Below are 16400 nucleotides of genomic sequence, written 5' to 3' on the forward strand. Positions count from 1 at the left end.
GCAGAGAGAAGAATAGATCAAGTAATGATTCCTGCAGGAATGACTGCCTATCTCCAGACCCTTGATATTGCAATAAACAAGCCATTCAAGGACCATTTGCGCATGGAAGTCAATGACTACATTGAAAATAGAATGGAAAGAAATCAGCATGGAAACTTTGTGAAGCCCTGTCTGCAAGAAGTCGTGACTTGGGTGAAGAAGTCATGGGATAAAATTACTGACAGCTGTGTCGCCAAGGCACTACGAGCAGGTTACCTGGACAAGACATGTTCACTTAAAGAGAGCTATATTGCTGGACATGACAGATTGGGTCCACTTCTTCTGAAGGAAATAAAGGCGCAAGACTTCCAGGACGGAATTCAAGGTATGGACACTTATGATGATGTTGTTGAAGAAGATGACATGATCATTATTGAATAAAGGTACTTTTTTTTGTTCACATTTAACTGTTTATTAAAATTGCTGTCAATGTTCATTAAAATAAGCCCTCCCCTGAAAATAAGCCCTCTGGTGTTTTTCTGTGCAAAAAAAAAATTTTTAATAAGACAGTGTCTTATTATCGGGGAAACACGATATCATGAAGCCATGAGATTTGGAGTCAAAGTAGTGGGTTGAATTCCAGCTCCATCATTTCCTACTTATTTCAAGTCATTTAACTTCACTAGTTTTAGTTTTTTTCATCTGTAAAATGAGAAAAGTTTAAGATCCCTTCCAACTTTAAATTGCTGATATAAGGATATGATCTTCAACCTACCCACATCCAATAAGACTTTTAAAAAGTCTTTGAGGGACTTAATTTTATTATCTGAAAAATGAAAAAAATTTTTTTACTGCTAGACCATTCAGAGAATTAAGCGACATATGTAAGCATATTGGGGAAAGCAGCCAGCTCCAACTATTCCTTTTGGAGGTCTAGAAGCAGACTGGAATTATTTGCAAAACCCCACCCAGCTCTCCCAAAGGAAGAAAAAGGATAAAAAGACAAACTGAAAGAGAATGGCAATGCTTTTCCAAACCTTAAAAAGAGTGAAAGGTGACGATATGAACGAAAGGCAAAATACTGAGGTACTAGGGAAGGGAGCCAACGTTTACCATGAGCCAGCCCAAAGTGGAAAACATACTCATTTGAGCAATCCTAGAAAAAAGGCAAGGTACTCTCACAATTCCTTGAAAAAAATCCTCTACATGGAAAGTTGGGGCTAAGGATCCATGATGCAAAAAGAAAGACAGGTATTCTATTCTTTGAGGTTAAAAAAGTGTGATATTGCCATCTGAGGTACCGGAATAATTTACTTCCCAGGTCTGTTGTAGAGTTTGAGAAGAGGGTATTAGCACCATCAGTTATTGGGAAGTAGCAAAGTAGATATGAACAACAGTAACAGGCATCTCATGATAAAAGGGGCAGTGTAGGTTCATACAGGAAAAAAGCAAGTGACAAACTGCTGGCAAAAGAACAAGGTAGAGTGCCCAGGTGAAAGAGGAAATTCCAACTGGGGTTAAAGCTAGCTAACCCTAAAGCTAAATCCTATAAACTACAAAGATCACACAATTTTCTGAAAGAAAGTTACTCACTGGAGAAGGCAAAAAGTCTTTTGACAGCTAACAAGTTTGGATCTCACTCCTTTCAGAATCCTTTATTGCATAGAGGATAAACTATCCTATGTATCAAAGCTTTATGAGCCTGAGTGCTTATAAGAAGAGCTGATGGTTATCAGAATTACACCAAACAATGCAAGTTCTGGATGAATTAAGTCAGAGAATTAAATGGTCTCCCACTGTATACCTAGGTCCTTTCTCCCACCAGAAGGAAACTTTTAACACAAAAGCCACATAAAAATATTAGATTCAAAGAAGTATATTGAAGTTTAATACATTTTCATGGTACCCTATTTAATTGCATAAAGGCCATAGTTATTAATTCCCCAGGATGGCTAAAGGATTTCCTCATGTAATTGACTCTCTCATGTGATCTCACCTTCTCACTTTTGACCCAACAACATTCAGTGAGCTTCCTAAACAAGCTATGGCTATTGATGGAGGCTTCTTCTCCCCCACCCCTCCACCAAATAGATGTTCTATGGATATACATTCCTCAGTCTATTCATTTCATTGCAGTGTTTCCCTGAAACAATCATTATCAAATGTCTCAGCTTGAAAGTTCACAGAATTCATCAAAGCCAAGTACCTTATTTTATAGATGAAGAAAATGGGGACCAGACAGGGGAACTGAATTTTCCAAAGCCACAGAATATTTTAATGGCAGATCCAAAAGGATGCAATGTCTTTTGAGTTCTTTTCCATATCCCCATTCAAGTTATAAGTGGATGGAGCTGAGTATTCAGATACATGTACCTACCACATTGGCTCCATTCACTGATCTTCTGAACCATGCATCACTCCAGGATCCCTTGCAGTATTAGTCTGAATATACAAAGGTCCAATTACCAACAGGTGTCCATTATTGAAAGTATTAGTACATTTCTCAATTAAAAGAAAAATAGAACTTCACTAGGAGCCAATGATTAGAACAAAAGGATACCTAGTAAGTAAGATATAAAAATCATGTTTTTACATTATAAGACTATGTCCTATTTTTTCTGTTATTTTGAAAACACAATAACTTAAGAAGGAAAAAATATCACACAGCAAATGAATGCCAGGGGAGCAGCTAGTTGTTAGTTCCTATGTTGGATTATTTAAATAAAGCATGGAGTTATAAGAAGGGAAATTTAAAAAATAAACAGAAATCTCCTTTAAAAAGGCACTGAGTTCAAAAACTGAATTCAACAAACCAAAGAAAAGATGCTACTGTATTTGAAGATCTATCTTTACATTATTAACACAAAAAAGAAAAAACTAAATATCCTAATTCTAAATTTTTGATAATTTAGAATTGAAACTGAGCTAAAGTTTACCTTCTCATTCTAGTCCAAGGTAGCTGGGGTGAGGATATCTTCACTAAACCAGCTAACAAAGTAAAAATCTGATTAGAAAAGAAATATTTAACTTAAAAGAACAAACTGCTTTCAAGTACTTTCAAAACACTCAATTGGAATAAAAATGATAAGCCAACAAAGAATCATTCTCATCCCTTCATTAAAGAATGTTCTTGAGGATAACATGGCAATACTTTAATAACCCAGTTCAGGTATATAGTAAAGTTCAGGCACTGAAGTCAGAAAGACTATCTTTCTGAGTTCAAATCTGGCCTCAGTCACTAACTAGCCATGTGATTTGGGCAAGTCACTTAACCCTGTTTGCCTCAGTAAAATGAGCTGGAGAAGAAAATGGCAAACCATTCCAGTATTTTTGCCAAGAAAACCCCAAATGGGGTCATGAAGAATAGGACATAACTGAAAAATTACTGAACAACAAAATTTGAAAATAATAAAACTGCATTTCTTACTTTAAAAACAAATCTACAATTTATATGGACCTTTCTTCCATCTCACTATTATTTTTCCAAATTACTGGAATTTGACTACAGTATAATTTCTGTCTAGATCTAGAGAGCATAGGTTTGAAATAATTAAAAGACTAGCATTGACACTTTCAGTAGAAGCTATTTCTTGAAGACATTTGATTCAGTGAGGTATCAAATCAAGTAGCTGTCTCAAATGATGCTGTTCTGAGTTCTACCATTATTGAACTAGGCCTGTAGCTAAGAAGTGACCTTAAACTGTTTCCATTTCAATGAATTTTGGTTCAGCCTGGCTTCTACTGTCTGAACCAATACAAAGATCTAGACCAAGTAAAATACACTGAAGGGCAAGGCCAGTGCTTATAAAACAACAAATCTGTGTGCCAACTGGGAAGAGGGGAAACTGATATACTCAAAGTTGGTCTGAAAATCTGTAAAGGATAGAGAACCACTAATGGCTGTATTGAAAGGTAAGTAAAAATAGTTGGTTGGTTTTTGTTTGTTTGTTTGTTTTTTAACAGAAGAAAATAATCACAACTTGAATGTCACATTATTGGCTTTAAGTCTACTTTTACCATCTGGTACTAAAACCCTCTAGCAGCAACTATGCCTCACTTGACATCTACAAGGGTTAAATCAGTGTTATTAACACTTCCCTAATTATATCCAGAAGACACGTCTGGAGATGTGCTTCATCATCAATTCCCTGACCCCTCTTACTCCCTGCCCAAAAAAAAAAATCATGTGCAGCAGAAAAACTCTGGAAAACTGAACTTTCTATGGGGGGCAGAAGCAATAACTTGGAGTGGCTGGGTAGGATGGGAAGTGCTTTTCAGACTTTTTGTCAGCAGAACTTGAGAAAGGAAACATCACTGTGTCAAACTTTCTGTATAGCAATTAAGTCAAAGAAGGTAGGATCCTAAATATCATTTCTCAATTATTCAAACTATCTCAGTTGGTCAGAACAAACATCTCACTACTATTAGAGGTCTGTATCCCCAAAGATAATTTTCTTTAAAGGAAAATGACCTATTTGTACAAAATATTTATAGTAGTTCTTTTTGTGGAGGCAAAGAATTGGAAATTGAAGGGATGCTAATCAATGGGGAATGGCTACACAGGTTGTGGTATGTGATTGTGATAGAATATAAGAAGTGATAAATAGGAAGTTTTAGAAAAAGCTGGAAAGACATAAACTGATACAAAGTGAAGTGAGGAGAACCAGGAGAACATTGTATACAGCAATGTTGTACAATGATCAACTATTCTCACTTAGTCTCTACTAGACAGTGATCCAAGACAATTCCAAAAGACTCATAATGAAAAATAATATCTACCTCCAGAGGAAAAACTCTTGTAGTCTGAATGTAGATCGAAGTATACTATTTCTCACTTCATTATTTTTTCATTTTTTTAATGTTTTCTTTCACAAAATGACTAACATGGAAATATGCTTTGCATAATTGTATATGGTTAACCTATCTCAAATTGCTTGCCATTTCAGAGAATAGGGAGGGGAAAGAAGGAAGGAAATAATTTGGAATTCAAAAAAAATTTTTAATGTTAATTTTTACACAAAAATGTTTTAAAATATTTAAATTTATTTTAAAAATGTAACTCATCTCAATTACTGTAAATAAATGCTTCTTGATTCTAGATTGGCAAAAGCTTCCTACTTCTTCAATTGGGTACAGCAAGTCCTCTTCACATCCTCCTAATGCCTTTTAATCATCCTCTGAGTTTTGTTTCAGCTTTAATACAGTGCTCCAGCTCAGCAAGATTTGTCTTTAAAAGGATGTTGGGAGAAGGGGTGGGAAACATTGCTCCTGAAGTCTGTGTTTAAACTTCCCATAAAAAAACCTTAGTTCCAAATTTTTCTCATAACTTAGTATTTCTGTTTAGGCTTCATCTAATTTCCTCATTTGCTCTTGAAATTCAGAACTTGGTTTGAAAGTATAATCTCAATTTATTAATGAATAATAGTGGATTTATCTCATTTGAAAAATCAGACAAAACCCCAAGCTTCTCCCAAATTCCCCCAAAGACACACAGAAATTTAAGATTTTATTTGTCCCACCTTTCTTACAGACAATGACGTGGCACAGTGGTTGACACAGAGGAGTCAAGAAGATCTGAGTTTAAATCTAGCCTCAGACATTGATAGCTGTGTGACCTTGGCCAAATCACTTATAGTTTTCTCAATTGTAAAATGGGGGTAATAATGGCATCTTCCTCCCAGGGTTGTTATGAGAATCAAGTGAGATAATATTTGTTAAACAAAACAACAACAACAACAAAAAAAAAAAACCAAATAAAAAAACATCACAGCAGAGCACCTGGTACATAGCAGGCATTGTACAAATACTAGCTGTTATTATTATTAATTAACTCTTCTGTTCCCAAAGAAGATTGGCATGGTGTAAAGTTCCTTAAATCTGGATCTCAAGAACCAAAGATTTTTTGATTCTGCCACAAACAACTTGTGTGATTTAGAAGAGTCACTTTATTCTTTCTGGGTCTCAGTTTCCTTATACGGAAAATGGTGAGGTTAGACTGAATGACCTATAAATTCTAAAATTGTGATTCCAAGACTAAAGGAGATGAAAAATGGAGCCATAATTTCATTGACAATGACATTCCTCCTCTTCCAAATTAATGTAAAAACTGCCAAATACCCTAAACCAGTAGAATTTAGAGAATTAAGATTTTTCAGTGACCAGATAATTGTATATTTGCCTTTTTTCTTTAACCAAATGGCAACTCTCTGATCCTTTGAATTTTAATACAAAATTCAAGTCAGTTACCTCAAATATAGCACTTCAAAGCACAATGCAGGTAGCTAATTCCTTCTGGGATAACACCAGCTGTATGCCAATATGGTTAAAATCAAATGTTCTCTTGCAACTGGTGTTCCTGACTTTTTCAATAGAAATAGAAGTAGACATCTACCACGGAGGTTCTCTTTATATATGTAGTATCATGTACTTTTTCATGCAGAAGCTGCTATAATACAGGGATAGATGGGAAGCATTGTAAATAGTCATTGTTATTATATGGATTACCCTTCTTTTCAAGGATTTGGCTTTTGAATCGCACATTTGAGTGCCCCGGTTAGGGCTCACTAAGTTCATTCCAATGAATAGATTTCTCTGCATTGTCTCCAAAGTGAAGTGTGTGCTTCTATGTGAGTGTGTGTGTGTTTATTCCTGCCCCTAGGGTCTCATTTCCAAAGCAAGAATGAGATTGAGAGGTAAAAGATTTGGTACTTGATTAAAAAGCTCAGATTGATTCCTGGTCTAGGTTAGTTTTTTTTTTTTTTAACCTAAGTAGTCTTAGCAGAAAATATTATAGAAGCAAAATTAATATTCTCCATCTGGGAAATACGTTTTTGCTCCAAAATGGGGGAAGTGGGGAAATGGTTTGAAAGCCCAGGAAGCTGATCTATTTCAAAGAAGGGACAAGGATTTTTAAGCCCATCTTCTGCCCCTAAGGTAGTAAGAAATGATAAGGAAAATGTAAACCATACTCCCAGGTACTCGTGTCTAAATGAAAAATGAAAAGTTCACTTGAATTAAAGGCCTGGAGCTGCCACTTAACTAAGTTTGATCTTGGACTTACTGGGCATCTTTTCTGGGCCTCAGTTTCCTCATCAAAGGGAATGAGGCTAAATCTCTAAGAACCTTTTAAACTTATTACCCTCACTAAATCCCATATCCATTTTGTTCTTTCAATTGAATATTTTCAAAGAAACTAATATAACTTTCTGGAAAATGAACCCAAGTGAGTTTAGATTTTAGAATCATTCATTTTAAATAAGCACTTTGAATTTTAAATTCTAAGGAGAATATCCTAGGCTCAGTATCTGGAACCTTGCCCTCCACCCTTAAATCCTATTAACCTGAAAATGCACAATGGTAAGAGTCTATTGTGGTGAGGTACTCTAGCTGATAATAAACCCCCTTTGGGAAAGGGATCCCCACAGTGACAGATAAAGACACAATGCTATCACCAAATGTTTGCTTTCAATAGGTGGTCATTCTCTGTTACCAGAGGTTAGAACTGCAAGAATATTTTAGTTTTACTTTTGCACATTTGTCTATATAAACAATACAACTTGCCCTCTTGGCTAGACAGTTCCTAATCTAGTTGGTTTCATTTTCCCCATGCACCAGCACAGCTGGGTTTCCAGCTGGGCTAAAGGAATGAATAATTCTTTAAATAACTATGGCTTTTTAAAAGTGTGAACTTTCTTTTGCTTAGTACTGAATTTTTGTGAACTGCCTTTTTCAATAAGAGAATTTAGAGGCCAAGAATTTATCATTAGCATAAAAATGGGAAGCCCAATGGACATGCATCTGATTTCAACCATCACCCCTCAATAAGAAACCAATGTGTTCTGATTTTCAAAAGGTGGAAATGGATGCCTTTGACTCCCTAAGTCAAATTCTGCCTAGACACGAGTAAGGAAACTGCTAAAAAGAAAATGCACATGAGAAAGCAACAAGATAGGGTGTAATTACACCAAAATACAAGCAGTCCTTGGGAATGAAAGACTATTTGCAGAACAGGATACTTTTATATAGCATTGTGAGGAGTTATTATCCCTAGTTAATCTCCCTCTACCTCTTCATCTTCCCCTCCCACAAAAAGGAAAAAAGACTCACAATTATACATTGCTTAAAGAAAATCCAAAGATTTCCCGACCTAAAACGTCAATGACTGAAAGATCTATGATTTCTCCAGTGTGGATAGTCCTACTGCCAATGAAATCCAATTCCCAACATGCTTTAGGAAACTTGCTCTTTGAGTTGCATTGGCCAAATAAATTCATCATCCAGATGCCTATCTTCTGAGGAATCTCTCTGTGCTTAACTAGTGTGCCATTCCGACAGCAGAGATATAATCTGTTGCCACATTTGTATTCAAAGTCTTTGTAGTTCGGTAATCTGCGAACCACTCATCACTAACATAGCTTTAGAGAATTCAAGATCACCTCCAAAACTTGAAGAAATATTAAGGGAAGACTTGAGTGGGGAAAATGCACACTGCTCAGTACAAATTTCTTCTTTTTGATTTATCTTTATGTTCTAAAAGAAACTTTTACTATTTCCATTATTATTAAGCACTAATCTTCTACAGAAAGCTTATCCTTTCCTCCGATTGCTAGCACCCTCACTTTCTTCGATTTAATTACCTTGTATTTATTTCTAATGCATTTTGTATGTGTATAGACATATAAGTTTTATCTTCCCTGAGACAATGCAAACCTTTTGCCAACAATAACTGTTTTTTTCTTTAATCCTATATCCACAGCATCAGCAGTCATGCCTGATACTTAGTAGGCCTTTGATAAATGTTGACTGATTGTCTTACTCCCTCTCTCCAAAGCCCCATCAAAAAATTCAATACAAAATGATATAGGAAATACATTACTTCAGGATGTTGTGAAAGTAGACAAAAGAATAGCATATTAAAAGTTACAGAAGAAAAAGTGGCCACTGGACTGATTAAATTCAATAAACATTGATTAAGCAGCCCTATATGCCAGGCTTAGTGCAGCATGGGGGTGGGGGTGGGGTACAAAAATAGATAAAAAATAATTCCTGCTCTCAAAAAACTTATACTCTAATGGGGGAAATAATATGCAAACAAATATACACAAAGCAAGCTATGTGCAGGATAAATAGGAAAAAATTAAAAGAGAGAAAGCACTGGGATTAAGAAGGATTAGAGAAGGCTTCCTCTAAAAGGTAGAATTTTAGTTGGGACTTAAAGAAAGCTAGGGACATCTATTGTTGGAACAGAAAAGGGAAAGTATTCTGGGAATCAGGGACAACCATCAAGAGTAGGTTCCAGTCTTCACCTTCATCAGTATATTCTCCAAAGTATTTGTCTGACCCCTCCCCCACCAAAAAAATTTGACTTTTTAACTATTATTCTAAAAACCACATCTCCTAGAATGTAGACACCTAAAAATCTTTATTAAATAATAAAACAATGGGACTTCACTTAATATTACCAACATGACAATCACCAGCTTCCCTATTTTTTCTATATGCCAGTCTCCTCCAATAAGAAAATCTCAGCTGAGTAAGTTTGTTTTATACACAGAAAACAAAAAATAAGATTGTTAAGTTTCTTTCCTGCTTATCACAAGGTCAGGATGACTAGATTTCTTTGTTTAATACCCCACTGCCATGTGTGTTTTCTTTAACCTTATTTTTAAGGTTCTTTCTTTGAGCTGAAATAAGAAAGTACAGCTTCTATTACTCTATCCATGTTGTCAAAATGCCCATCAGCTCTACAATTTTTCATTTTCCACTCTTTAATGTCTGGACAAAAAAAATCATCAAACTGACAGAAACCTACCAAATATCAATTTAAATCAGAATCTTTTCATTTTAAAATGTTTGCTTTCAAACACATCCCCTTCTCCCTAGCAAATTATGATATGTGAGGGCTTTCTCTTTCCCAGTAATTGCAGTTCTAAATTTATTTTTCCCATAGCTAAACCATATATCCTGCTTTATAATGCCCCATCTTAGTAAGAGATTTTATCTCTACCTCAAATCTACCTGATTTTCAAATTAAGTTATTAATTGGTAGTTCAGGTAGCAAATGAAGGAAGAAGGAGAAAACATCCATCAACTACCAGTATACCTGGAGTTGGCCATCAGTCCTTAGTGAACAGGAAAAATGAATCTCTATAAAGTTATGTACATTGAATTTCTCCCCAGGCAAGATCCAATAACCAGATCCCTGTCCATTTCCCATGGAATGTATGAACAAGATCCCTACCTCCATGAGGAGGTCTCCAGTAGGATTAAATGGGCTTGAAATGGTTCTTGACTGGTCCCAACTGTCCAGCACAGGATAAGTTAAAGTATTAAAATAACAGATAACAGTTTTGCCTCATATTAGAATCAGTGAACATTCTCTTCCCCAAACCATTTTGACTTTTCTGTTATTCTTATTAAAAGACAACCAAAATTATTCTGAAATAAAATAATATGGCTTGCCATATACTGCCCAGATATACTCCTTAATACCTGAAGTTTTCTACCTGAATGAAGGGTATATCAAGAAGCCCTTCAAATAGCAAATATCAGGTTTGAGGATATGTATTGGGCAATATTTTTAAAGCATGAAGAGTGGAAGAATGAAGAGTGCAAAACTTTTTTTGTAGTTATTATATATTCTCTGCCTCCCACAGATTCTCTCCTAGATACCTCTTGTCCATTAGTACATTAGTAAACATGCAGATTTTCAAGGAAGCTTTACATATATATATATATATATATATATATATATATATATATATATATATATATATATATATATATATATATATATATATATCATGATTCAGTAGATATATGTTCAGAGAGTCATTAACTGCATACAATTAGCAAGTTATCTTTGGGTAGGTTCCTGAAATTAGGTATCCAGAGAAAGAAAAAAGAAAACAATGAAATACTTCAACTGAAAAAAAAGCAGAGGAAAGACCTGTGCCAAACATTTAAGTTGGCCATAATCTGGACTGAAACATCCTACTGAAAGACTAATACTAGATACAGTATTTTTTAAATGATCGCTTTATCCCATAGAGAAGACCACTTCATAATAGACTTCTCACTCTCCCACATCAAATAATCTGCCAGGCAACTCCAAAGTCAAACAGATTTCAAAATGCTACTTCTCACCTGCATTCTTTTACTGCACCCAACATCATGGAGATGACAGATGCAGTCACTACATCCTGCCACCGAAGTGTCAGAGCTGAACTTGGAGCCATTCAGAGAAAGTTACCCCAATATTTCATCATCACCATAATCTAGAGAAATACTATATCTGTTAAGAAACCTCTAAAAGATATAACAGAAACTTTAAACAACAGGCTTTTCACAGTCCCTGAAATAAATCACCAGGCCAGGTAACTGGTCCTAGAGGTTAAGACCTGACTATGCCGGGCAGTGCTGAGGTTAGGGATAAACACACCTTTTTTTTTTTTTTTTTTTTTAAGTGGCACATATAGAAAACAATATCACTTAAAGTCCAACTCTGCCTGCGCCAGCCATGTACGAATGGAGGTGGGGGTGGGGTCGACGATTCCCTGGGAGAACTTGTGGGCATGGGCCTGCGAAGCCCAATAGAGTGCCCAGTTATTCCTGCAGAACCAATCCAGCCCATCCAGGGCAGTAGCCCAGAAGGAAGGAGGGGGCCCTCAGAGATCCCTAGCAACCTGATCAAGGCCGCTGAGGCCCCCTCCCGGCCCAACAACCCCCGGCCCGGCACCGCCCCGGAACTTTCCCTCTCTCCAGCCTCTGCTGGGCTACAATGGCAGCGTTCCAGTCCCACATGCCATCCATCAGCCGCAGATTTCTGCTGGCACAGCCCCAAGGCTCTTCTCACGCCCCCCTCCCCCCAACCCCGCATTCTTCCTCTCCCACACACACTTTGAACCTGCTCTCCCCTCACCCACTCGTGCCAAACGTCCTGAGCAGGGGTAGCCCCACCCCCCAAGTTGCTCGACCCCTACACCTGCCAGGCCTAGGCACCTGCGGCACCTTCTAGCCCCTCCTCCTTTTTCTCCCCCACCCCAGCGGAGGGGGAGGGCAACTCACCGCAATCGATGCACAGGATCTTGCCCACCTCTTTCTTAAGGTTCTTGCCGTTCGTGTCCAAGGGAGGGAAGGCCGTCTTGTAGACCTTGGGCTCTTCGGTGGCCTCCAGGAAAAAGATGTAGCGCTGGTTCCTCTCCACTGGCGCGCAGGAACCCACGGTGATCACCTGGTCCCGCTGCAGCCCCCCGTTTCGAAGCGGCCACTTGTCCAACACCTTCACCAGCGCCACCCAGCCTGAGACTGGGGGCTCTCGGGTGCTATTCGAGCCCCCTGGCTGGACGAACCCCTGCACCTTGCCCTCCACCACTACGGGCGCCTTGAACGCCTGGTCCTGCACCGACCTGAGGCTGGGCGAATAGCAGGCGAGTGACACCCCGAAGAGCAGCATGGAGAAGCCGGGTGTCGGGTCGCGCCTCATGCCGCCGGCGGCTGCGGCTCCCCAGCGGGCTGCGGCGGCGGCGGCGGCAGCTGCTGTCCCGGCTGCTGGGCTGCGGCTGTGGCTGCGGCCGCGGCTCTGGGGGCGCAGCGGGACGGGCGATGCTGCCGCTGCTGCTGCTGTCGTTGCTGCCGCTGCTGCTGCTGTCGTTGCTGCCGCTGTTGCTGCTGCTGCTGCTGTTGCTGCTGCCGCTGCCGCTGCCGCTGCTGCCGCTGCTGCTTCTGCCGCTGCTTCTGCTGCTGCTGCTGCTGCTGCTGCTGCTGCTGTTGCTGCTGCTGCTGCTGCTGCTGCTGCACGAAGCCTCCTCCAGTGGCGGTGGCGGCACTGAGCAGCAAACCTGCCGCATCTGGCCAGGCCATTTGGGGGGCTCCGCCGCTCAGCCGCCGCCTCGGGAGGGGAAACACAGCCCTTTGGAAAACCGGAAACGGCGTAACGTGATCGCCTCGTAGCCCTCCGCCCGCGGCCGGGCGAGGTAACTTAAGAGGGCAAGGGCGGGGAGGGGACAGCCCTGGCTGCGCAGGCTGTCAGGCAGGCAGCAGTCCCACCCGGAGCCGACCTGAAGTAGGATGCAGAGAATGTGACACCCGCCCTCCTGCGCCCTCTTCCACGCCCTGCGCGGGTCCCCTGGGCTTAGTGGGACACGGACTTCAGCAGGGAAATTTGGAGCAATACGTAGAGGAACACGTTTCCCCTCTGGGTTGCTCTCCCACTTTAGGGGTCCTCTATGGGAATCCTGGGGAATCCCGTCTATTTCTACCCTCCCTCCATCTAGTCTCTATTACTGTTGGCAGATTAAAAGGACCAAAGAACATAAATCCTTCTCCCGAGCCCAGAAACCAGGAGAATAGGGGGTGTCTGACCCCTTGTATTAAAGAATCTGGGAATAACAGGCCTCTAATCTCAGGTGTGCCGGACTGAGGTTTCAAATCGGAACTGACATCTGAAATCCAGTTTGGACTGGGGAGCTTCCAATCCCAGTTCATTTGATCTTCCCAATGGAGACTGCAGAGATAAGGAGAAATTTTGCCAGATGTGGGATTTGGAGGATGGCTTCCAGTCTTGGGATTCCTTTTACCCTTCTATAAAATTAGAATAATGATACTACCTGTAAAGCTTACTTCATAAGGGCTGTTACTAGTCTCAAATGAGATAATGTATGCAAAGCACTTTTACAAACTTTAAAGTTCTGTCAGGTATTAGTCCCATCACTAACCTCTAAATGTGAGTTAGGAAAGGAGCTTTGCCAAGTCCTTGCCCAAGAAAGCAAAAATAAAAGATTCTCTCTTAGAGATAGGCAAGAGCCTTCCTTTCACAGTATTCACTGGAAGATATTAGAGAAATCAAAATTCCTTATCTCACATCTACATCTGTACCTGCTTGGCCTAGACTCTAGATTCAGGGATTTAATAAAAAGGGGTCCCTCTCTTACAAGGTACATTAGAAACCATCTTGCACCTAGCTAATGAAAATCCAAGGAACTTTATCCTCAATCAATCAATCAGTCAATTCAAATTCATCTATTCATCTACCAGTGTGATTTTCCCAAACATGTCACACCTCTATTCAGTGGCCTCCAGTGGCTCCTTATCATCTCAGGGATCAAATACAAAACCCTATTTGACAAAGTCCTTGATAAGCTAGCCCTTCCAACTTTTCTGACCTTATATCTTACCTCAGGCCACTGCTCTTTAATCCAGAGATTAATTAATTAATCCCAGTTTTTCCTCAAACAAGACACTCCATCTTTCAGCTCCAGGCATTTTCTCTATCCTCCATGCCTGCAATGCTCTTTCTCCTTAACTCCTCTAACTTTCTAAGTCCCAACTAAAATATGATTTCTTACATGAAGGCTTTCCCAACTTAACCCCTTTTGATTCTAGCTCCTTCCCATTTTAATTATTTCCTATTTATTCTGTATATTGCATGTTTGCATATATTTTTTTGCTTGTTGTCTCCCTGATTGGATTGTAATCCTCTTTGAAGGCAGAAACTATTTCACTTCTTTTTGTATCCACACTGCTTAGCACAGTGCCAGGTACATGGTAGGCATTTAATAAATGTTTATCAGTTGATTATCTTTCAGTCCAGTGCATATTTTCACTGCATTTCTGACTACCTAAAGCCCATTTTGAAACACTTCTGTTGAAGTTTCAGCTCTACAAAACAGAACAGGAACTAAAGAATGGGGGAAAATAATTCTCCTTTCTTTGCTAAATATGTGATATACATAGAGACGAGCTCTTATGACTGACCTCAACTTTTCAATGACTTGAACAGAGAACAAAGTATTAAGTTTCCTAAAAGGGCAGCCAAAACTGCTGCTATTCTATTTATTTTGGACATATATTAGACATTCATTAATGGACCAATATCAATGTGGAGGAAGTCTCTAGTCAAATGCCCCAGGGATCTGTCCTTGGCTTAAACTTGTCAATTCCTTCCTACAATGTGGTGCCTTGGCTTGAACACACTATTTCAGATGTGGTCTGACTAGGGTAGAGGACATCAAGACTGTTATCTTTATACACTGTGCCTTTCTACATTCAGGTGCTTTTTAAAGTTTTTTTTTTTTTGGTCTGTCATGTCACAGTGTTAATTGGTTGCTCTTTAAAATACTCAGACCATTTTTAAACGAACAGTTTTTAATTATACCTCTCTGAGTTTTATGCATCTGATATTTTGAGACCCAGTGTAAGAGTGTATATGTATCAAGGGCACTTTGATGGCACAGTGGATAGAGCACTGGGCTAGGAGCCAAGAAAATCTGAGCTTAAATCTAACCTTAGATGCTGGCTGTGTGACTGTGAACAAGTCATTTAATCCTGCTTGCTTTATTTTCCTCATTTATAAAATGATGGAGAGAAGGAAATGGCAAACCACACTATTATCTTTGCCAAGAAAATCCCAAATTGATTCACAGAGAGTAGGACACAACTGAAATGATTGATATATTTATCCCTATTAAATCTTATCTTAATACATTTGTCAAGATATTTAGTATGCTTACTCTGTTATCCAATACCTTAATTGTTTTTTTTTTTTTCCCAAGATCTCTGCCTTCTACAAATTTCATGAGTGGCATTTGTACTTTTATCCAAGGTATGGATAAAAATATTGAGGTTTATGGGGCCAAGGATTTATACTTATATCCAAGAGAGAACTCTTTACAGCAATTTAATCTTTTTTTTTAATTTAATTTTATTTAATAATAACTTTGTATTGACAGAATCCATGCCAGGATAATTTTTACACAGCATTATCCCTTGCAATCACTTATGTTTCGTTTTTTCCCCTTCCTCCCTCCCCCCCCCAAGATGGCAAGCAGTCCTATATATGTTAAATATGTTGCAGTATATCCTAGATACAATACATATTTGCAGAACCGAACAGTTCTCCCGCTGCACAGGGAGAATTGGATTCAGAAGGTAAAAATAACTCAGGAAGAAAATCAAAAATCAAATAGTTCACATTCATTTCCCAGTGTTCCTTCTTTGGATGTAGCTGTTTCTGTCCATCATTTATCCAATGAAACTCAGTTAAGTCTCTTTGTCAGAGAAATCCACGTCCATCAGAATACATCCTCATACAATATCGTTGTCGAAGTGTATAATGATCTCCTGGTTCTGCTCATCTCACTTAGCATCAGTCCATGTAGGTCTCTCCAAGCCTCTCTGTATTCATCCTGCTGGTCATTCCTTACAGAGCAATAATATTCCATAACATTCATATACCACAATTTACCCAGCCATTCTCCAATTGATGGGCATCCATTCATTTTCCAGTTTCTAGCCACTACAAACAGGGCTGCTACAAACATTTTGGCACATACAGGTCCCTTTCCCTTTTTTAGTATCTCTTTGGGGTATAAGCCCAATAGAAACACTGCTGGATCAAAGGGTATGCACAGTTTGATAACTTT

General features: G+C 39.0%; 1 protein-coding gene across 1 annotated transcript in view; it reads right to left on the bottom strand.

Moving 5' to 3' along the window:
- Window positions 1–12842, bottom strand: part of NRG2 (neuregulin 2) — a 243993-nt gene extending 231151 nt beyond the window's left edge. Inside the window, 2 exon segments of the mRNA XM_051978533.1 lie at window positions 12046–12514; window positions 12516–12842. Of these exon segments, the coding sequence (XP_051834493.1) occupies window positions 12046–12514; window positions 12516–12827 (781 nt within the window). The 5' untranslated portion in view covers window positions 12828–12842.
- Window positions 12843–16400: the final 3558 nt, after the last annotated feature.

This window comes from Antechinus flavipes, chromosome 2 (assembly GCF_016432865.1).
Source record: "Antechinus flavipes isolate AdamAnt ecotype Samford, QLD, Australia chromosome 2, AdamAnt_v2, whole genome shotgun sequence".
Taxonomy (NCBI): Eukaryota; Metazoa; Chordata; class Mammalia; order Dasyuromorphia; family Dasyuridae; genus Antechinus; species Antechinus flavipes.